Here is a 22,992-nt window from a genome sequence, read left to right on the forward strand (position 1 = left end):
CTCAGGTTCTGTGATTGCAGCTGGGAGAGACTCCTGCCAGCAGCCCACGCAGTTAAGAAGAGTAAGAACGAGTCTAAAAAAGTCTCCAATAACACCAGAGAAGTCGCTAGATTTGTCGCTAGCCACTTTTTTGAAAAATAGTCGCTAGAGTGTGAAAAGTCGCTAACAGGATTCATGTTTTGCTTCATTCCAAGTTCAAAGCAAACAAACATTTCATTCTGCCTCTCTTTGCTCTGGTAAAAAACTGTGTCCCTTCTGGTGCATTACCTGTCACTAACACCTGCTACCTTTATCAATGCCCAATACCTGTTTGGTCTGGTGCTTAGTGCCCCTAGTGTACACAAAAATAAATACAAAATAAACTTATACTAAACTAATAATAATCAAACTAATGAAATACACTACAGAAGTATTCGGTCATAAGACACAGACTGTAAAAGAAGAAGAAGTGGGCTCAGTTACAGTAAAATCACCCATTGCTTTCTGGACTACGGTTTTGAAACCTTAAGATTGGCATTTTGGCCATCTCCATCTCCGGATTTTGCTGCAATGCAAGTTAATGACAGTCATATCCCGTGGCTATTCCAACATACAAAGTGATTATGTACATTCACTGAGTGAAGATTTAGAAAATAAAACATATATTTCTCGCTAGAAATGTAATCAAAATCCATTTTTATGCAGAAACTATGTCAAAATATTAATTTTTTCACTTAAAATGAGAGAACTGTCCTTGAAAGAACCTTGAAAGTCACGTGACTTGGAACAAACCAATAGGAAAAAATATCCATGGAACAGCCACGGGATATGTCATTAACTTGCATTGTAGCGAAATCCGTGTCAGTTTCACGGAAATTTGAGTGATTCCATGGCTATTCCACGGATTCTGAGTTAAGCGAATCCGTGGCTATTTCACGGATTCCTGTGAGACCAGGTTCCATTTTGTGTCTTTTTTAAAGTAATTTTGTGTCTTTTTTTTTAATAATTTGTCTTTCTTTTAATAATTTTGTGTCTTTTTTAATGATTTTGTCTTGCTTTTAATAAGTTTGTGTCTTTTTTTGGTAATTTTGTGTCATTTAAAAAAATAATTTTGTGTCTTTTTTGGTAATTTTGTGTCTTTTTTTAAAAAAGTAATTTAGTCTTTTTTCAGTGTTTTTTGGTTATTTTGTGTAATTTTTTTGTAATTTTGTGTATTTTTGGGTCATTTTGTGTCTTTTTTTTAGTAATTTTGTGTCTTTTTTGGTAATTTTGTGTCTTTTTTAGTAATTTTGTGTCTTTTTTTGGTCATTTTGATACTGCCTCCAGCGGCCCCAAGGTAATTTGAGTTTGAGACCCCTGCTCTACATAGTGTCTAAGAGATATTTTTAGAGAACTGAAATGTTACAATTAACTTTCATAAACTGAAAACACACTGTCAAGGTGTCACAGTTCTAAGATGAGACAGACAACGCCCAAAAATAAGTTAAATGCTATTTAAATGTCACAGTGCATTGGATACACACTGCTACACCTTTGTAATGACTCTATAGAACCATGATTGACTAACATCATGCTGTGTTGAGGAAGATTTAAAACTACTGAAAATTTCTTCTGAAGCCCTTCTGCATTGGAATACTGAAATATTTCAGTCTGAAGCCACAAACCAAAACTGCCAAAAACACAAGATCTGAGTGTTTTACATTTTTAAATTAAAAATCCAGTTCCAGACCCATGTGAGGGAAGCAGGATCAAGAACATGCATATAGGGAAAGATGAAAAGAATATTAAAAAAAATGTTTTGGGGGGAATTAAAATAAGAATTTGGCTTCATAATGATAGCCGTAGCCTAAATGAGCCATAACAGCGAGCCATGCCCTTCTCCCCAGGGGGGGCAGCAGGGTAGTACCTCTCTCTGAGCCTCTGTGGCTTCTGCACACTGGCTGGCTGCCTCTGCCACGGCTGCGGTAGCGGGGAGGGGTGGGATGTATGTTTGTGTCGAAAGTGATGCTGCGCTTTTGGCATGGCTGAGCCACAGCGTGATCCGGCAAGAGCCTCCAGATTTACCACAAGAGGGAGAAACCTCAAGTCGCTCTGGGCTGGAATCATCTGCAATTAAAAAAAAAAACCCCAAGCAAAAGGAAGCAGGGAGGAAACAAATAAAAGAGACATTTTTTTGGAGAAATGCTCAGTATGTTTTTGATTAGGGAAGGAAATCTGGCGCTCTCGCTCTTCTCTTCTCTTCTCTCTGCTCTGATTTTCGAGAGTTGCATCGGGAGCTGGCGTTCGACAGGCAGCTGGACACACAGAACATGTAATCAGGACTGCTATAGGCATCCCGCAGGCCACAGGGTTCACCTCCCTTTAACACAAAAGCGCAAGTCACACCAAGGAAACACGGGCTCAAAAGCTGCACACAAAGCCCAAACATGTGGCAGATTGCTCAATGCAGGCCAGCCCAGACAGAGACACAGAAACCACAAGTCTGTCACTGCCTCCCACACATGACATGAACTCCACACAGGGTCACTGTTCGACACGACAGCTGCAACTGAGCCCCCTGAGCCCAGCCACTGGTTGACCTGCACTGATAGAAATCAACCTGCGCTCACTGATCATCAGCTGTGGTCTTCTACACGAGCCGGCAGGAGGATTCCTCGCTCACATTTGACCCCCTAAATCACGAGAAGAGTGACGAATTCTGAAGACCGGGAAACAAATATCTCAGTATGAACGTCACAGCAGGTGAGGTGAATGAGTGATGTTGGGAGTGAAACTAGGAGAGGATGAGTAATGAGGACAGAAAGCATATAGGAGGAAAAAAGGGTCTTGTTGTCAGTGTGTGTGATTGGGATCAGGCCTCTGTGTTATGTCGTCCTCTCCAGCACACAGGACATGTCTGGACACGCTGCTCATGACTCGGCCCAGACGGAATCTGCTGCTCTGAATGTTTCTATCAATGCCTCAACACATCTTGTCTACAAATCTAATCTACAGAACTTAAGGCTTAGGATCCCAAACAGCGTCCTGCTTACCATATCCTCATTACAAAAGCCACCGTTCCAACGTCTAATGTTGATGGCTTCCATAATTGCTCTGAGTTACAGGCTAAAAAATGCACACAATCTTTACATGCTGTTTCAGTATAACATACTGATGACAACTGCTGACCTAGTTTTTGGGTTAAAAGCTGCTAAAAGCGGCTTTGATCAATATTTTTATATAAACAATTCATCAGATCACCATGTGTAATGTGAGATGGGTCTTATTTAGTGACACATGCTGCCTTTTAACCGGGTCGGGTTTACAAGAAGACTCCATATGGACGCCTCCTTCTTGTAATATTCACAACCTTGGAAGTGGAAATTTTCTGAAAGCTGTGATGTGTTTTTTGATGTTTTCAGAAATGACAGAAGGCCAAGAAACTATTTCTTCGTAATTTTAGAATATTTCTGAGGAAAATGTTGATATTCCCCATTGAATATTGGGATTTAGCAGCTAAAGAGCCAGACTGTTATCTTTAAAAGTTGTTGGAAACCAGGTGTGAGTTCATAATGTAGCCTTAAACCCCACTGGTTAGTTTAATGGTTAGTTTTCACCATCAAAATTTAAAAAACAAAACACTACAGGGCAAGAAACAAGTGTTTAGACAGTCTGACAGGTTGTATTCAGGCTATAGAAAGTACAGCAGGCCAAAGGTCACAAGGAAATCTCTCTGAAAACTGATGTGTCTATAACATAATTTTCAAGCATTGGTTGTGCACATCCTCAGAAATTGTGCATATAACCTCTAGGAGCAGTGCAGGGTTGTATGTCCATGCATGGCTGAAAATAATGAAAAAAACAAAGTGGACGGTGCAGATTATGTCGTGTCTTGTCCACCAGTTATCAGACTCCTGAGCTGGCTAAGCAATTTTATCAATTGCCTCTTACGCCGCCATGATAACATGTTAACATTAGATCAACCTCCCCATTACACCATAAACATTTGGAAGCTCTACTTTGGTGTTTCATTCAAGGTCTTACACGGTCTGATTTATGTGGTGCTCCCTCTAGAGGAAACCTCTAGTAACACATGTTGTGCATAGGCAAGTATGTGAATATTTAGGTTCAAAGCCTACAAGCAGTGGTGGAAAAAGTATTCAGATCTATTGCTTAAGTAAAAGTACTAATTCTACACTGTGAAATTACTCCACTACAAGTAAAAGTCCTGCATTCAAAACTTACAAAAGTATCAGCATCAAAATGTATTTAAAGTATCAAAAGTAAAAGTACTCATTATGCAGAATGGATCCACTCCACCATTGTTTTATATATTTCAAATATATTATTAGATAATTGGTATTGATGCAATTATGTAAGCAGCAGTTCATTTTCCCAAGCCAGGGCGCATTTTAACTACTAAATATACTGTTACGTGGTTTCATTTAATAAAAATGTCGAGTCAATTTAAATTGATCATGTTTGTTCTGCTAAATCCCGGACTGAAAAGTAACCAAAGCTGTCAGCTAAATGTAGTGGAGTAAAAAGAACAATATTTTACTTAAGTAAATGTACTTAGTTACATTCCACCACTGCGTACAAGAAAGTATATTTCAGCCTTTAGTGCGCCCAATCTCATCTTCCTCAATAGAACATTTGGCCAAAAGGAAGAAAATAGATTTTAACTGTAATAAACTGAATTTATCCTTTAATCTTTAAGGCCAAGGATCTCTCAAGTGAAAGCAGTAATCAGTCTTTCTTTCTCATCATGTAACTGACATACTTCAGACAGTCAGATCACTGTTTAAAAATAATAAACTGCTGTATTTTACACCGTTTCTCTAATTGTCTCCTGTTTATCTGGGAGCTCCTATGAAGGCAAAAACATACTGTAGAGCAGATTGTATATTTTAACATCAGTGTAGGAGCCGATGCCTGGGTCACTGTGCTAGACAACACAGACTATTTTTCGTGATAGATGAAGGAAATGGACTTTCCGTACACTGAATCCCCACATGCATACCGAGCTGCTGCTCTTGTATCAAGTTTGCAGACGTTCTGTTTGGAGGAGAGAGCCAGGAGAGAAGCAGGAATGAACGAGGGACACCATGGGAGAAAGACAGACGGACGCAGGAATGACAGGAGGCACTTTCCACAGAGTGAGTCATGGAAAGCTCCTCAGCACGCTGACAGGCAGACGACACAGCCTGCCCTGCAGTCCCACCCGCTCTCATTACTCCACTTTTATTGAATCTGAAATATAAAGAGGAGGGGGGGACGTAAGCTCTCTTATTCTTCTGTTTCTTTCCTTCCCGTCTTCTCTTTTTCTATCTGTCCGCGGTCAAGTATGTCACGCAACGGGAGCCCAGCCTCAGACAGTTAATGCAGACAAGATTAATTTCCTGATGTTAATTCCATTTGGAACAAAAAACACAGACGAAAAAAAAAAAGTACCTCTCCAGTGGAGTGTTAAACTGGGCGTGTGTCCACTCCACCTTTCTGACTAAGCCCATAAGGCTATTTCCAGATTTCTCCAGTTTGGACTGAAACCTGAATGGATGTTTAGACTCTGTTGGCAGAGACTTTGTTCCTCTGGTAGATAATCTTCGAAAGCTAATAAATCCTGTACATATATTCAAGATAGCAGATTAAATAAATTGTTCCCAGTTCATCTTCTGGAAGAATAAACCTCTGTGTTTGGTCAGACATTCTCCGTGCAGATCAAGGCAGGGCATGAACACACAGGGTTAAGTCCCTCTAGTATTAAATATATCTGGTATGACAACAATTTTCAATCTTTTTTAGAGGCTAACCAAATGAAAATCTTGACTTATGTCTGTGAATGTGCCTGATTGTCTGCATGGGGTTTAATAGTTTAAAAAGTCCCATTCCTGCACAGGCCGCTGGTTGCTAAATCAGATTACGCCCCTCAGACAATCTCTTTTTGTCTGCTGCTCGTCTGCTTTACACGTTATCGCTGTGGTTCCCAGAGTCATGTGTTGCTAAGAAACCCTCCATTTGGCCATCAGCAGACTGTCCCTGTGTGTCCCATGATCACACCTAGTGGGAGCTGGCGGTCACTCAGTCTGGTCAGCTTATAATAGAGGGTGGAGAGGCCTGTGGTGCTCCCTTATAGCTTGCAGAAACACAGAGAAAATGGCTTTAGAGTGCTGGAAAATAGCAAAGTGGGGTCAGAGGAACTACCCCATACTGACAAGGTATGGGTGTCTAGCAAGATGAAAAGGCTGGGAGCATGTGAGGGGATGATAAAGTTAGGGAGTGCTAACACTTTGACAGGTCCAGAGAGGAGCCTCTACTCCGCGGTGCCCCCAGAGCACCGCCGCCCCAAACAAAAGGCAGAGGAAGAACAGAAGAGGTCTCTGACCCTCACAGGGAGACCCTCTCATGACCTAGCAGAGACAGGAAACAGGAAGTGTGACCCTTGACCTTTTTCGGGGGTGGGGGGTTGTAACACGTGACTGTGCCCTGTGACAACAAGCCCAGGATGTGTGGATCAGATCAGCAGGAAGACTCAGCTGTTCATGTATCTGCTGCCTGACAGCTCGACAAAAAGATCAGGATCAGCAAGGAAATGTTACACAGACAGGATGAAACACACACACACTTACAGGTAAAAACAGTGTGTGCTGTGGTTCCTGGTTAGCGAGCCGGGTGCCTGGCTTGTGCAGCAGGGTTTTTATAAGCCGGCTGCGTGATAATTACACCCAGTGGGGTGGTAGTGGTGTGGGAAGCAAAGGGGCGGAGTGGGTAGAGAGTGGCGACCCCGGCTCGGGCCTCAGGGCTGATGGTGGGGGGGCGGAGGAGGAGGGGACAGGGAGGTGGAGGTATGGAGGTAAGGAGGAATGGGTGGCAGTGGTAGAAGGGATGGTTGGGCCTCATTAGCAGGCAGACTAATTGGGAGGAAAAGGGCCCTCACATGCTCCGTCTGACCTCCCAGCCAGCAGGGGAGAAAGCCCGGGTGGAAGAGGGGTGTGTGAGTGTGGAGGCAGAGGTGGGGGGGGGGCTAGTATCTGATAGTTGGATTCCTAAAGTTAAGGAGCCGCAACTCCTCATAACTCCTCAAATCCTAAACTTACCATGAAGTCAGAAGTCTCCGGAAAGCGAAAAAGGCTAACATGCGTGTGTGGTTCTCTGACAGGGATACGGAGTCTGCCTCTGCAAACGCCCCGCAGCTCCTCAGAGGTTTACACCAGGTGTCACACTTCATTTAAAGAACCCTCATGGCTTATCCCTGCACACAAATATAGCGGCATAACAGCTCTCCTTCCTCCTCCTGCTTCCAGGGCAGTCGTACTTCACACACATAAAAACGAGGAAGGCGAGAGGACGAAGGCCCTGAGGGGGTATATTAAATAACGCTTCAAAAACCCTCAGTAAATAACATCAAACAGAAGTCAGACTCTTTGACTGGAGCGAGCATAATGGCCAGGTTAGCAAGTGTAAGTTTACAAAACAGCAGGCCTAGTCTGACACCCATGGTGTCTATTAGTCTGCCAGTCAGCACGCCCTGTAGGGAAAAAGGCCACCGCTTGTCATGAAGCGGCTTCCATTTTATCTCTACTGTAATTATGATACACACAGCACTGTGTTTATTCATACATGTCGAAGCGTAGTCGAGGTGTTGCTTTATTTCAAAGCCACTTGCATGTGTCACTGCTGGAAATGTATCTGCTGTAGTCATATTCCTAACTATGTGTGTACAAGATTAACTGCTGCAAGTGTGCACACAGTAAAAACTGTCCCAGCTTAAGTGTGTGTGAGTTATATATTAAAGAATGTATTCTGTACGAGCATGCACGAGGTGTCGAGTACACGCTGCCCAGGCTCTGGTGGCTCGGAGGAAGTGAGACTGCGTGATGGAATTTGTGGCGCTCGGGATCTGGTTTATTTTCCACCCTGGATTCCTGTCCTACCTGCAGGATTTTCCCAGGTTCTGGCTTCAATTAGACTGGGAAGCTGGGTGGAGAGGAGGGGAGGAGGAGGAGGGGGGGCTAGGGGTTTAAGGAGAGGGGGGAGGGGGGAGGAGGGAAGGGCGACAGAGCTGGAGTCTGTCACACACAACTCAGCACAGCTGGAAAGAAAGGCAAGAAGCAGGGAGAGATAGAGAATGATGGAAGTCGAGGCTAAAACATTTGAATAGGCTGGAAATATAAAAGCTTTGGCACGCGATACAAAGATGTTGGTTATTCTTTAAATGACAGAGCAATTTTAACAGTGCAGGATGAAATAATTGTGTTTTGCCGAAAGGGATACATAAAATCTTCACAAAGATGTCTTTCATATCCTTGGAGTTCTAAATGCATCGCTCCAAAGAGTGTCACATAGCCAAGAAGAGGCTGTCAGAATGATCCCAGGAGGTCTGACCCTCCAAATGGCAAACTCATCTGACAAATGAGTGGGAAACGCTCTGTAATCAAAGACCAATCACATAATTGCTCTATTTTGCCACTAGCTCAACCATCTCCTGTGAGATTAGTTGTTCAGAGGAGAAACCCGATACTCTGGGAAGTTAAACAGATGTTCAGAAAAACAAACTCATGTCCTCAGAACAAGAACACATCAGCAAAATAATATGTTCTAATTTAAGAGCGCTGCCTCCACATGTGTGTCTGCAGGAAACGGACTTGGCCAGTTTTTACGAATGGGAGTATTAATGCAGTGTCACAAGTTCTTATTAAAGGAGTACTTCACCCTTAAAATGACTCAATCACTGACTCTGTGTTAGCTTGAAGTCTTAGTTTTTCTTCTGTGTGCCTCCATGGTGAACAGAGAACAACAACAGAGAACATTTTTAGATAATTTTTAATTAATGAGGTGGCGTTAAACAACGACAAAACTCGATCAAGACATGCGTTTACAAACTCTCACACAACTCCAACCAACTGCAACCAAACATGCATTTTTACTAAAACCTTATGATTTACAACACATTCACATAGACTGTCTGGTTGAGTAGTGTGTCTGAGAATGCTTTGTTCATACACGCAAGAAACAGCAGTGCAAGTGTTTTAAATAGTACGTTTTTAGTGAAAATGCATGTGTTTGAGTGTGTGGAAGTACTGAACATGCAACTGGATAAATGAGACTTGGATGATACTGCATAAGTGTGTGTGTGTGTGTGTGTGTGTGTGTGTGTGTGTGTGTTTGTAAATGCATGTTTTGTTGTAGTTTTGCTGATGTTAATCGCAGCCACCATTCATATCAATTCTTAATAAATGTTCTCTGTTTTCGAATTCACTTCAAGCTAACAAGGGGTGGGTTATATACAATATACATATTTTGGGAGCCAAGTATTCCTTTAAGACACAGTTGCTCAAAGTGCGGCCAACAGGCCAATGGTGGCCCTCAGAAACATTTTGTGCGGCCCTGAATGTGACATAAAATACATGCATGAGAAAAACAGGACTATTAAGAAAGTAAAAACCCTCTGTCTGGATTATTAAGGTGAGTCAGTCATCATAGACAAAGCTGTTTCGGCCATGTTTTGTAATTTTTAACTTGCAAACTTGTGTTTACACAAATTCCCTGGTGAAATATCAGGAAGGTATGACAGTATGAAGAAATAGGTACCGCCCCAAGCCTAATGTACACTCTTTATCAGCTTTAACACCCAGCATAAACAGGCCACCACACTCAGACAGGACCTCACACAGGAATTTGTTACACAGTGTAAGCATGCACAGAAATGTCCATGGCTCCTCACAGTCCCGCGCTGTTTAAAGATTCCAAGTCAAGAAGCAATAACTGAAGGAGAAAGCCATTTCTCTTCATCCATTTACAGCGCACAGTTCACTTTAAACTTGGCCATGGCTCAGTCATGACATCAGCTGCTTTAGGCGTGAGAAAACGTTGTTTTATAAGCTGAGGCGACCGCTTCTGAGATTTTTTTTCTCCTTGTGGTGTTTAGTTTAGCCTCGCAGCGGCACAAAGGCAAGGGTCTCCCTGCCAGACTGTCTCTGTATCTGCTGATTCTCTGATCAACACTGACAACGTGAGAAATGACACATTTCCGCTGCATAGTTGCGTTTCACAGGGCCATCGTCACGGAGCACTTAGGAGTGGAGGAATGAAACATCAGGGGGATTAAAGTTGGAAGGAAGTGGATTCTTTGGAGGGGTCCCATGTTCCCCTTCACTGTTGGAGAGAGTAGCCCCTATATTTTATGACATAGTCTCGCATACTGTGTGCTGGGACTGATTCGCGGTTAGAAAAGTGGGTCAGTACAAGCTAGAAGAACCATTGATTGTGCTCACTGTTTGAGCCAAAAGGAGAATAATGTTCATTCAAATGGAAAACGTGTGCAGGATAAAAGACTCTGCTAGGACTTGTAAAGACCAGTATGTGGGTGACCCATGTCTTGAATGTGGAGCTGAATGCATATAAAGGACAATAACGTACACATTCTTCAGTCTGCAGCTGTGAACATACTGTACACCATGCTCAGACACACAGACGGCATCATGCGACTGAAATACTGCAGTTTTTAATTTAAGCATGGCACTCTCCTGGTCCACTTCCAGGAACATTACACATACTATCTCATTGTTGGCCTGTCCTCATACACTCAGCATATAAACAGGGCAGATGAAAGTGATTATCTGTGAGTTGTGGCCTGCTCTCATATCAGATGTTTAATTAGTCTGTTCGCTTTTAGCCCTGCAACGTCCAGAGCTGGTGGTCTTTCAATTGACGGGGAGGCGGAGACCTTGTAAAACTGCTTTTAACTAAACAACATCACTTTCTCCACTGGCTTCAGAGGTTGTTTACAGCATGCCGGCTCAGAGCAGCAAAGACCATGAAATACTGTCTATAGTCAATAAACATTTAGCAGCATTATAAAGCAACTTTAAGGGTTTGCCTCTGACATCTGCCTTCTCTACTGGCAGATATGTTTTCTGTCACGTTAGTCTAATGGATTAATGGATGGCAATGCCAGTCAGTTGACCACTTATAAAACCCCAACAAGTGCTGGATGGATGGTACAGAGATTCATGGTTCCCTGAGGACTTGCTGACCTCATCCACTGACTTTTTAACAAGTGACATAAGGTCTAAATTTTCACTCATCCAGTGAAATATCTCAACTTCTACTAGAGGGAATGATGCAAAATGTTCAGAAGAAATTCATGGTTTCCAGATGATGTATCCCAATAACTAAGAAATATTGTACAGTCTTCCGTTGTCCCCTCACTATTAATTCCTATTAACTTGTAGCGCCACCATCTGGTCAAGATTTAAAATGGTCCAATGTTCTTTGCTTCATGTCCATGATCCTCAGCTGAGCTTATATTAGCATGCTAACACACTAAACTAAGATGGTGAACATGGTAAATTAAATAATTTACGTAAGCATTTTGAAATTGCCATTGTGATTATGTTAGCATGCTGAACTCACTGCTTTGCTTAAGCATAGCATGACTGATCCACGAGAATGGCTGGAGACTCATCTACTCTTAGTCCCCGTACGTTAGCAGTGTAGGGGAATTGGCTTTTACCTAACTGATCGCAAATGTATGCATGAATCCAATGTAATAATTACATTGGATTCATGCATACATTTGCGATTTATGTTGACATGAGTTTCCATTAAAGTCAAATCAAATTTCCAAGTGAAATTTGTAAATGTCGCAAAGCAAATGTGAATTAGGGACGTTTCCATCAACTGGTTAGATCAAATAAACAAAGCTGCATAAATGTTCTTTGGTCAGAAGATGGCAGTGTAATGCATTACTGTAGGTCAATCCATTAGTAAACAGTAGAAGAAGAAGAGATTATGCAAGAGCGATTGGTTGCTAATTAGACAACTTTGGCCACCCATGAGAGAAAATATGTCTTCAGGTATTTATTAATTTGTTTATTTATTTATTGGATCTCCATTAGCACCATCGCATTAGCATAGCTATTCTTCCTGGAGTCCAAACATTAAATCAAATTGTCACACGTACAGTCACAACACATATACAATCACAGACGCTGACAAACATGTATCACAAGACATGACGCAACACTTGTACAGTACAATTAAGAATCCACACACAACATACAAACAACATAGCAAAACATACAAACAGATACCAAAAAATATATAAAAGATAAATAAAGGAAAATAATTAGATTCAATTGGACGACTTATAATTTTTCTTTCCTGTCAGCTGATCAGTCATGTGAGTTAAATGTTCATTACCTCAGAATGCAAAAAGCATTTCCACCTCTTGTTTAGCGTGTTAACTATTTTTCCAAAAAAGACAAAAAATACCTCAAGTGAGTGTTCAAAATGTGCATCGAAATCTGTTGGTGGAAACGCGGCTACTGATGCATGGACATGCCAACATACTGGTTTTGCAGGGGTTTTAAAAGTGGAGCGGACAGATATAAAAACAAACTAGTATGTCACATGATATTGAGAAGATATGACAGCCTTGTTAGTAGTCTCATATAGCCTCCACATAGCAGGTCAGGCTGTAGCCATTATCATTCTGCTATAGCAGGAAACGCTTCAGCTTGTTTGTATTTCTTTAAATCAGTCACAGTCGTCTTAGGCAGTGCCAACACCAGCATGCAGCAAGGGTGGATAGCAGAAATAGCAGAAGAGGAGAGAGACTGCTGAGCGAGAGAGAGCCACCAATGGCAGCCTGATACAGTTTACATCCTGTGATTTAGACTACCGATGACATTGCCATTGTTGTTATTACTAGTCCTTGGTTCTGATCAGTGGTGGAAAAAAGTATTCAGATCTCTTACTTCAGTAAAAGTACTAATACCACACTGTGAAATGACTCCACTACAAGTAAAAGTCCTGCATTCAAAACTTACTGAAGTAAAAGTACAAGTATCAGCATCAAAATGTACTTAAATTATCAAATGTAAAAGTATGTAGATTGTCCCCACTCAGATTGTTTTATATGTTCTAAATATATTATTATTGATGCGTTTATATAAGCAGTGTATAACATTTTCTCAAGGTTTTGCTCATTAAAAAATACTGCTACGTGCTAAAATAAATAGAAAAGTCTAATCAATTTAAATTGATCATGTTTTATGTTAAATCTCGACCTGTAAAGTAACTGGAGTAAAAGTACATTATTTGCCTCAAAATGTAGAAGTAGAAGTATAAAGTTACATAAAATGGAAATATTCAAGTAAAGTACAAATAGCTCAAAAATTTTACTTAATCGTTACCCCTCTGGATGTAAATAGTTAAATTGTATGTTTTTGTTTTTTCTTTTTCTTTACATATTCATATTATTAAAAGGGAATGGACAATAAACATTTGGAACAAGAAGCTATTGATACAAAAACCCTTGGCTCTGTACAATTTGATGCTAACAACTATAAATCCATTTGTACCTGTTAATTGTTTTGAAATTTCCTAATAAAAAGATAATTATATATATAAAAAATTGTACTTAAGTACAGTAATTGAGTAAATGTACTTAGTTACATTCCACCACTGGTTCTGTTGTACAACATGACAACAGGCAGCGACATCAGCCTGCTGCCTGTAGCTGTGATCTGCTCATCATTAGTCCAGCCTCGTTGGATCAATTGTTTTTCGACCAAAGAAGCCGCTGTCATGTCGATGATGCCAGATGAATAAGTCATCTTGGACAAGTGGGTCAAAGGTCTGGATGCAGACAAGCAGGGAACAATTTGTTTCTAACATGTTTGCCAATTTAAAAAATGGATATACAAATGGTCGGAGAGAGAAACAGGATCAGCTTACAATATAATAGAAATTGATACATAAACACCATAAATTGGAAACCTTAAAAGTGACCATAAAGTTGAGTGAGCTCACTCGGGCACAAGAAAACTTTAATATTGTTAACTTCACAAGGGGAGTTTTTATTGCAGGACTATTGTATTATATTGCATCATCTTGTGAGGCGTTCCTGTTATTTTGTGTAGTATAGTGATGATTTGTAATAAAAAATATTTGTGTAATCTGATGGCTATGAGTCATAAACAGTTTTACTGCACATGAAATATGCAATCAAGCGCATTCAGCCTTTTGTCAGATGTTAATCCAGCCCATTGATGTTGAGATCTAAAGGGAAGTTGGAGTTGAAGCAGAAATGTGCTTGACTCTGCTTTACGGTCATCAGATATGGGATTAAAAGCTCCCATGTGAATAGTCAATCTGCATAAATATCAAACGTTTATGTAAACAGAATAAAAACCCCAATAAATGTCTGCATGTATACCACGTCATCAGTACAACACGGGAGCCAATGAGGAACAAGTATAAGGTAACTGAGAGAATCTGAACACACACAGACACAGGAAGAGGGATTCTGACTGTGTTTTTGAGGGATTGGAGGAATCTCTGTAACACAATGAGCTCAGTCATTTCACCAAACTGCATTTTCTTGCAAAATCTCATCAAAAGCCTATCAGGAACCTGATCCACATGGTAAACAGTCTGCAGTGCAGCAGCTCTGCTTGTAATCATACGGGCACAAATGTTTGTCCCTGTCAGGGCAGGAAGTTTTGAAAGGCTTATTACATTAGAGTGTGTATGTGTACATGGCCTGTGTTTTTAAGATTAAAGGATGATTCCAGTTTATTACACATAAACACATGCAAGTACATTTTTTTGTAGTTTTGGCCACCATTCCTATTGGTATTAAAAACATGACACGGAACAAGCTCACTGCTGAGGCATGGGAATGTTGAAACATTGCTTAAACACAGCCGGAAGGGGCAAAGGGATGGATTTTAACAGTGGTGGAAAAAGTATTCAGATCTCTTACTTCAGTAAAAGTACTAAAACCACACTGTGAAATTACTCCACTACAAGTAAAAGTCCTGCATTCAAAACTTACTGAAGTAAAAGTACAAAAGTATCAGCATCAAAATGTACTTAAAGTATCAAAAGTACTTGTTTTATATATTCTAAACACATAATTAGATTATTTGCATTTTAATTTTGTAAAGACAGGGCTCATTTTAACAACTTTATATACTGTACTACCAAGAACAGCTCATTTATGTGTCGGGTATTGTATTTTAGTTCTACTACACCCTTAAATATTGTGGTTATTTCTCATTTTATGACATTGATGAAAATCAGGTTGTAGCTGCAGTAACTGTCCAGATAGATAACAATGTTCTTCTGATGACTTATTGACATGGAAACAACCAATCTGTGAATATCTTTACAACTTAACAGAACACAAAAAGTTGACTTTATTCTCAACATTTCGACTTTTTCTCTCAAACTTCATAATGGAAATGGATTATTTCACATTATTATTATTGTATTATACTTTTTTTCCTCCTACCTGGCTCAATCCTCTTCCGTACTACACAGATACCCACTCCAGCTATTTTTTATTCAGTATCAGCCTGATATACACTATCTATCCAATTCACTGTATTTATAAGACACGTTTTTAGCAAACACAAGGTTTTCAAAGTGTGCACAAAAAGATAGACACAATAAATAGATAACACAATAAAAGCACAATAAAAAAGATAAGTAGACAAGTAGAACGATAAAAAATAAACAAATGAATAATTAATAATAAAATTAAAATAAATAAAAAATAGAATGAAATAAAATAAAATGCACTGCCCGCACAAAATAAAAAAAACATGTATACACATAAAATCATAAAATCAGTAACAGTAACAGTAAAATCAGTAATCATAAAATCAGTATCAGTCACAGCATCGGTGCAGCCGGAGAGTTGAAATAAACGACTTGTTTGTAACTTCTTCTGTTGGACTTATATTAGTTTGATCCAGAGTTTGAACGATGACGTTGTGACTGTTTTCCATTATCTCACAATAATTCTTCATCCTGTTAACAGTTTGCATACAGCGTATTAAAGATTGTGACTAAAAAAAACAAAAATCCACATTTTTATAAACTGGAGTCATATTTTAAACCTGCAGAAAACATTTAGAGTGAGATGTAGGATGAATCATGTCGTTGGGATTTTAAAGAGGGTAGGGGGTAAGTAAACACCTAACACCCGTGTTCAAGTATCGCTCCTCTCGCTTACAAGCACGCATGAGGTAATACAGCAAAAGTAATTGAGAAAATTACACCGTCTCAAACCACAACCCTCTGTATTTTTCTTGAGGGTCTCTGGTTGTCAGAGGGGGGCTGGAGGAAGGTCCACAGTTGCTGCTTGGATCTCCCAGGTTGTTTAAACAGGAGAGAGGGATTGTAATCCACTGTGACAGGCCTGCAGCACTCAGGAGCTCAAACACATACGAGCAGACAAAAACCCACACACGCAATCACGCTTTACAACTGGAAGATGGTGTGTGTGTGTGTGTGTGTGTGTGTGTGTGTGTGTTGGGGGGGTTGTAGGTGGTCAGCAGCCAAGTGTTGACAGCTACAAGTGCAACCACGAGGAACCAGGAAATACAGACAGATCTGTGGGCTGATACAGACAGAGGCTGACTTTGAGCCCACATCCGAGCATCTCTGCATTCAGCCAGCCCTCTCCAGAAGGTGGTTTCCATGGAAATGGCAGCAAACTAAAAAAGGGGGCTTCGGCCTTGACGACAGCTGGAGCTTACTGTCCGTCACAACAGCCCCCATCACCCTCAGAAAATGTGTCCTCGTCTGGTTTCAATTTTGTGGATTTGTGTTGAATAAAAGGTTGTTTGGTTGTTTTTTTAACAGTGCAGATGAGACACATAACATTAAAAACATTTATTTAGACTTTTCCTCTCAATAGGTATTTATTGTGATTAAAAAGAGGTGCTGAGGTGTTAATGTCACCTTTAACACACATTGTCTCTGAATTTTCTCTCAAATATCAGTGAGAAAGGTGTGTTAAAGCACAATATCTTCCTTTCACATCTTCACATGTCCTGTGCTGACCTGCAGCAGCTTAGAAATCAATTTCCCAAAATGTGAATCAAGAGGTAGAAGAGAGGTTGAAGTCCACAGAGAGAAGAGGGCAGCATGGAGAAACTGCACAACAACTCACAGGAGAAAAATGACCAGACAAACACACACACACACACATGCACACATCTGACCTGGTTGATGTGTTTGAGTTTGTCTATGATCTGGCTGATGACCGGCTCGGGGGGCTTGTTGCTTCGGGACTCGGAGCCGGGGTGCAGGCGCTTCAGGCCCGGCCCAGGAAACCTGACAGGACAGGAAGAAAAACATCATGTTTTATGTTTCTGATTGTTTCACTGATTTTAGAAACCTCAAAGTGCAGCAGCCATAATGAAGTGACCCTCCTTCCAAACAAGGCACTTATCACCATCTAGTGTTGACAAGATGAATGACAGCTCTTCTGTTTTTTAAGTTAAGCTGCTGATCTGCAGAGCTGGAAAGTTCATTTGTAACCCAAGCCTATCCAAAAGGACTAACTTCTCCCTCGCTGAAAGACATTTCATCTATAAAGTTAAACAGGGGATAACGTATTTAACGGTTTAAGATACCCTTTTATATTTTTAATAAAAGAGACTGCCTGCTTTTTAGAAAGAAAGTATTTAAATGTTTCTGCACAAGCCTTTAAACAGGCGGCTGTTAAATGTTGATACAAAAGGTTTTTATAAACGGTGCCATGAGGTAAAACCATCCTCAAAGGAGCTTAACCGTTATACATAGTCTGACTGATCATTAATTTCATGCACATTAAACGAGCCAATTAGTAGCTTTTAATCATATCTGGTGTTAATGGGAGCACATTAGCAGAGATGTACGTTTGCTCTGTGGGGGTATATTTAGGTAGCAGCGGCCTACGGGCAGGTGTCTACATGTCTCTGTGTGTAACTGAGGAAACTTGGCTCTGTTGACACCTGTGTATGTTATCAAGAGGAGGAGCTGAGGAGTCTCAAACTTTCCTGCAGGTGTTTCTTCGCTCTTGGCAGTGCCAGGAATTAACCCCTTCCCACCACACCATCACAGCTCTGAGGAGACAGGCAGCAGTGGTGGAGTGGAACTAAGTTTATTTACTCATGTAGTTTACACTGTAAAAAATGTTTGTAGAAATTACAGCAAAACACTGTCAAATTGCATCAGAAATAGGGCGTAAATTTAAAAATTGAATATCACCGTAGTAGACGCTTTCAATTACCGTAAATCAAAGAATAGTACAAAACTTTTAAACAGTAGAATACACACATTTTCATGTAGAATTAACCTTTTGATGCACAACATATTAACACCCCTTCTAATGCACAACATGGGTGAAAAATGACCCGCATTCATTTCCCATGTTATTTAATGCTGCTGTGTGTTTCTGTGCTCTCTTTTGATGTCAACTTATTTTATGATTGAATATTCCAAGTATTCTCAAAATATCTTGTTTTTGATAACAAAAGATAATTATTTCCATTTTGCCTCTCATACTTTATGAAGAAAAAAGTTTTTGTATTATTACACAGGTAACTACTTTGCTAAGTAACTTGCTAAGCTAACTACTCAGCCAAGAAGTTAGCTAAGTAGTTAGCTTAGCAAGCTACTAAGCTAAATACTTAGCCAAGTAGTTAGCTTAGCAAGCTACTAAGCTAAATACTTAGCCAAGTAGTTAGCTTAGTAAGCTAGGTAGATAGCTAGCTAGCTAGATAGCTAGCTAGCTAGATAGATAGATAGATAGATAGATTACTTTGTTCATCCCTGAAGGAAAATTCAGTAACCAAGAAGTTAGCTAAGTATTTAGCTTAGTAAGCTACTTGGATGGATGGATGGATGGATAGATGGATAGATGGATAGATAGATAGATAGATATTTAGATAGATTACTTTGTTCATCCCTGAAGGAAAATTCGGTAACCAAGAAGCTAGCTAAGTATTTAGCTTAGTAAGCTATTTAGCCAATAAGTTAGCTAAGTAGTTAGCTTAGCAAGCTACTTAGTTAAAAATGGATATCGGTCATTTTTGACCCATGTTGTGCATTAGAAGAATAGTGACACAAAAAGGGATTTTATTCAAAAATGACTAAAGAAAAACATAAAATTAGGATGTATGATGATCAAAAAAAAACTAACTGAGGAAAACCTGGAATACTGAATGATGAAAATAATTTATTGCAAAGATATAGAACATAAAAACTGTCGGGTCACTTTAGACCCATGTTGTGCATCAAAGGGTTAAAGGAGAAATACCATAATGTCACAAGGACACAATAACCCTAAAATAAAGGGACTTTTCAGTCAAAACTTCAGTTTTTACATTATATATTTAATAAAATATATACAATATATTTACATTTGAATTTAAACAAGACAATCCACTCGCTGTACTTGTTACGATGATGTACTGTAGTATTTTACTGTAAATTATACTTTTTTTTTTACAGTGTACTTAAGTACAAATTCAAAGTACTTTTGAGAGTTACCATTTTAGAGGTAAATATTGTTCTTCTTACTGCACTACATTAGTCTGACAGCTTAAGTTACTTTTCAGATTACAGTTTTTCTTCCCCTTCCTCGCATCTCAAGATGTGTTGATTTTTGGACGTTCACAATCCACTAAAGGATGAAGTGTTGTTTTATGTGTTGAGACAGTTCTTCCACTTCTTAAGCTAAAAAAAACCCTCTTTAAAACCCTCTTGGATCAGCTGGAAAATGCATCTTCACAGAGCGAGAAACAGGGCTGCTTTTCTGAGTTTATAGAGATACGTGGTTCTCGCAGGACAAATTCATTGAATTTGATGCTTTGCTGTAGATTAAACTACCTTAAAACCATAAAACAGATTTATTCCTACCCCAGAAAAGAGACGACAGATATGGACTCAGCAAGATCCACCAGTATCTTCCTGTTTTTGTCTTAAGCCTTAAAAAAATATGAATCTGTGTCTTTTGATATCAACTCTGGACACATTTATTCTTTATTTTGATTGTTCTGATCACCTGCAGCATGTTAAATTGATTGTTAAGTGGCAGTGCAGGTTGATAAAGGGGTTCAGGATAGTGGAATTCTAAACATATGCAAGGATCACAAAATAAATCACATTATTTGTCAGTCGATCGGAGCTCTGTCTAGTACAACGTGAACCAGTATGTACAGTGTGGTATTAATAGTATTACTTCTTCCTCCACTGTAGATGAGCGAGAGTCAATAACACATTTTGAGCATCTTCCCCCAGGCACCCTTTAGATATGAGTGGTGATGAGGGCAGAGGTCATAACTCAGAGTAAATGCCATCTCCTATATTGCAGCAAATGTGGAGGACAAATGGGCCGAAGTGGACAAATTATTTTCCGAGAAAAGACTTGTAAGAGCGAAAGGGCCTTGAAAAAGAAAAACGTGTGCGAACCAGATCGTGTGCATGTGTGTAAAGCATGAGGTCATACTCTGTTCTCATCTTTGTGACACCGCCCTACACACCCACACACACACAGCGCACACACACACCTTTCACCTGTCATCTCCATTCATCAGTCTTTCACTCTCCCCTAAGCCAGACTTTTCATTAAACTCAAATTACATTTCCCCAGTTATTTATTCTTCTTATTAGCCATGATCTCACCCCCTCTCCACTGCTAATTATCACATTAATAATGGAGAGAGATGTGCGATCCATTAAAAAGAGAAAAAGAGGAAATATGGGTCGAGGAAGGAGGATTAGAGGAGGGAGATGCCGAGCGCAGATACGGAGCCGAGGCAGGTTAGTGTTTCACATGATAGATGCCACTCAGATAATTTCACTGAGACATAATTTAGCGTGTATCACCGTTAAACTCTTTTTCACCACTGATAGTCTCAGTTGTCAGCTCTCGGTGTGTTATCTGATGGTTTTTGTATTATTGTTGGCTGCTAGCTGAGCTGATGGGATCAGTTAACTCCAGTGATAACCTAATCTAATCTAACACCAATTACCATGCTATTAGGTTCAGTCTGAATGAGAAGCCTCTCACTTCACAATAAACAACAGCAGGAGACTCCAGGTGTTGAAGGGATATGTAATAATGGAGTCTGACGCTTTTCACACCCGCCGATCACACCTCAGGTCCCAAAGACGTGGTCAGAGGTCAGAGGATGTGGAGTATAAACAGTGTGGTTGTTACACTGTACATCCTCAGGCTCAGTGTCATCTCCAGCAAAACGAGAATCAAATTTAGATGATATCGTAAGAAATAGCTGTAAGGGATCGTATGAAAATGATTGGGGTGTTGATCAGGGCAAATCTTATCTTTTACTTTGTAAAAAACAAGCAAAACCACTCCAGGGGTGTTAATGTTTTCTTTCAACCATCATGTTGAGTAGAAAAGTACTCAAAAAATACAAAACCCTGCCCACAACATGTGAAAATAAAGTAAGTGTGGTAAAATGAAATCTTAATGGGATTGTTAATGTGTGCCACCAATTTAGACAAGCAGTAACAGAGTGGTTGTTGATGAGCTGAGTGTACTATAAGGTAGATGGGTAGGTTGCTGAGGAGGACGTGGGTATAATAACCTATATATTCCAATAGATTTTTGGCTAATAGGTGGGTATACTCTAAACCGCCAGAGAAGGGTGGTGGGTAAGGTGTGTATCTCCTTATACTTGTACTTCTGTCTTTGTGAGGACCCTCATTGGAATAGTGAATTTCCTGCCAAGGTTAATACAGTTTTGGATTTTTCATTAGTTTTAGTTTTAAATTTGTTGTGAATTTTTGTTTTCAAATTCAGTTAGTTTTAATTACTTTTTAGAGTGAGTTTGCTAGTTTTAGTTTAGTATTTATTTTTTGAAATGCTTTAGTTTTAGTTTAGTTTTTATTAGTTTTAGTGTTAGTTTTAGTTTTTTTGTAATGGGGTATTTGTTGGGTGGGAGATTAAAAGAGGTCACAGTAAATTTTGCCTTTATTTCCTTTGCCTTATCCATCTTCATTTTGTATGAAAAGAGTTGACAAAGACGAAAACGAAGGACATTTTCACTATAATTTTAAGTAGTTTTAGTTAGTTTTGTAACCACAAAATACAGTTTCAGTTAATTATCATTTTTTTGTAACCTTAACCCTAAAACAAAGCCTTAAATCAACTTTAAAACCTTTAAAAAGTGAGCACCAGCCAAAATGTCCTCACTCTGTTGGTTAAAAACATGTTCCGGTCCTCACTATGTAGGAAGTACAAGAACACACACACACACACACACACACACACACACACTGTGTATCACAATCTTCGAACAAGACTTGGACAGCTGTTGGCCTGTCCATGTCATTGGTGACGTCGGTTTGCATGTAAGTCAAACTTCTGTAGAAGATGAAATTGTTAATTATTACGGAGATCGGGGCTCATTCATTCATACATTCATTCATTCATTGCAAGAGTGATGTCAGTCTGAGTCCAGTGCTGTATAACTTTACCTGTGACCTAAATAAAGGCCTTCTGCATTGAGACCAGTTTTCTCTGGTTGTGTTTATTCTTGGGCTTCCAATCAACGAACCTGAGACCTTTACAGGCTGTAAGGGTAGCAATATCAGTCTGTGCACCATTTTGGTCCAGCCTAAAATATCTCAAATATCAGATGGATTACCATGAAATTTGGAAGATATCCATCGTTTCTCGGACTTTGGGGACCTTTCCCCTAGCACCACTGCAATGTGAAGATGTTATTTTGTCCACTAGAACAAAAACCTTTTCAAACAAATACTTAAAAACTAATGACATTCCCACCAGCCTCAACAGTACTTTGTAGGTATCTGGGGCTGAGCCCTGGCATATATAGGTCTATGCTCTTCCACATCATCATGAGACACATAACTCAACACTTCTTCAACAATGTATATATATTCTTACTCTTTTATAATTTAAACAGTGACTAAAATATGTTTTCCTCATAACTGTGTACAGAACATAGTCATTAATTAGGTGATGTTAGAGCTTCTGAATATTAAAAACAACATACATGTTATATTTGAATTATTATAACAAGGCAGTAACCAATGTGTTTTGCTGCACTGTAGCTTTTCTCTTTCTCACAGGCCTGAGACTGCGCAGTGTGTTCTCACAGTATGTCATCTTGTTTAGGCTTTGTGACTCATAGATACACACCTGTAAGACAATACACACACACAATATCTGTCACAATCATCTAATGAGTCTGG

The 22,992-nt window shown here is 39.7% G+C and overlaps 1 protein-coding gene across 1 annotated transcript in view; it reads right to left on the bottom strand.

Annotated features, from left to right (window-relative positions):
* The window catches only part of gpc3 (glypican 3), a 177,425-nt gene that overhangs the window by 28,412 nt on the left and 126,021 nt on the right, over nt 1–22,992 (bottom strand). Inside the window, exon 6 of the mRNA XM_059346024.1 lies at nt 16,983–17,094. Coding sequence (XP_059202007.1) covers nt 16,983–17,094 — 112 coding nt within the window. The remainder of the gene's footprint in view (nt 1–16,982; nt 17,095–22,992) is intronic.

This window comes from Centropristis striata, chromosome 12 (genome assembly GCF_030273125.1).
Source record: "Centropristis striata isolate RG_2023a ecotype Rhode Island chromosome 12, C.striata_1.0, whole genome shotgun sequence".
NCBI lineage: Eukaryota > Metazoa > Chordata > Actinopteri > Perciformes > Serranidae > Centropristis > Centropristis striata.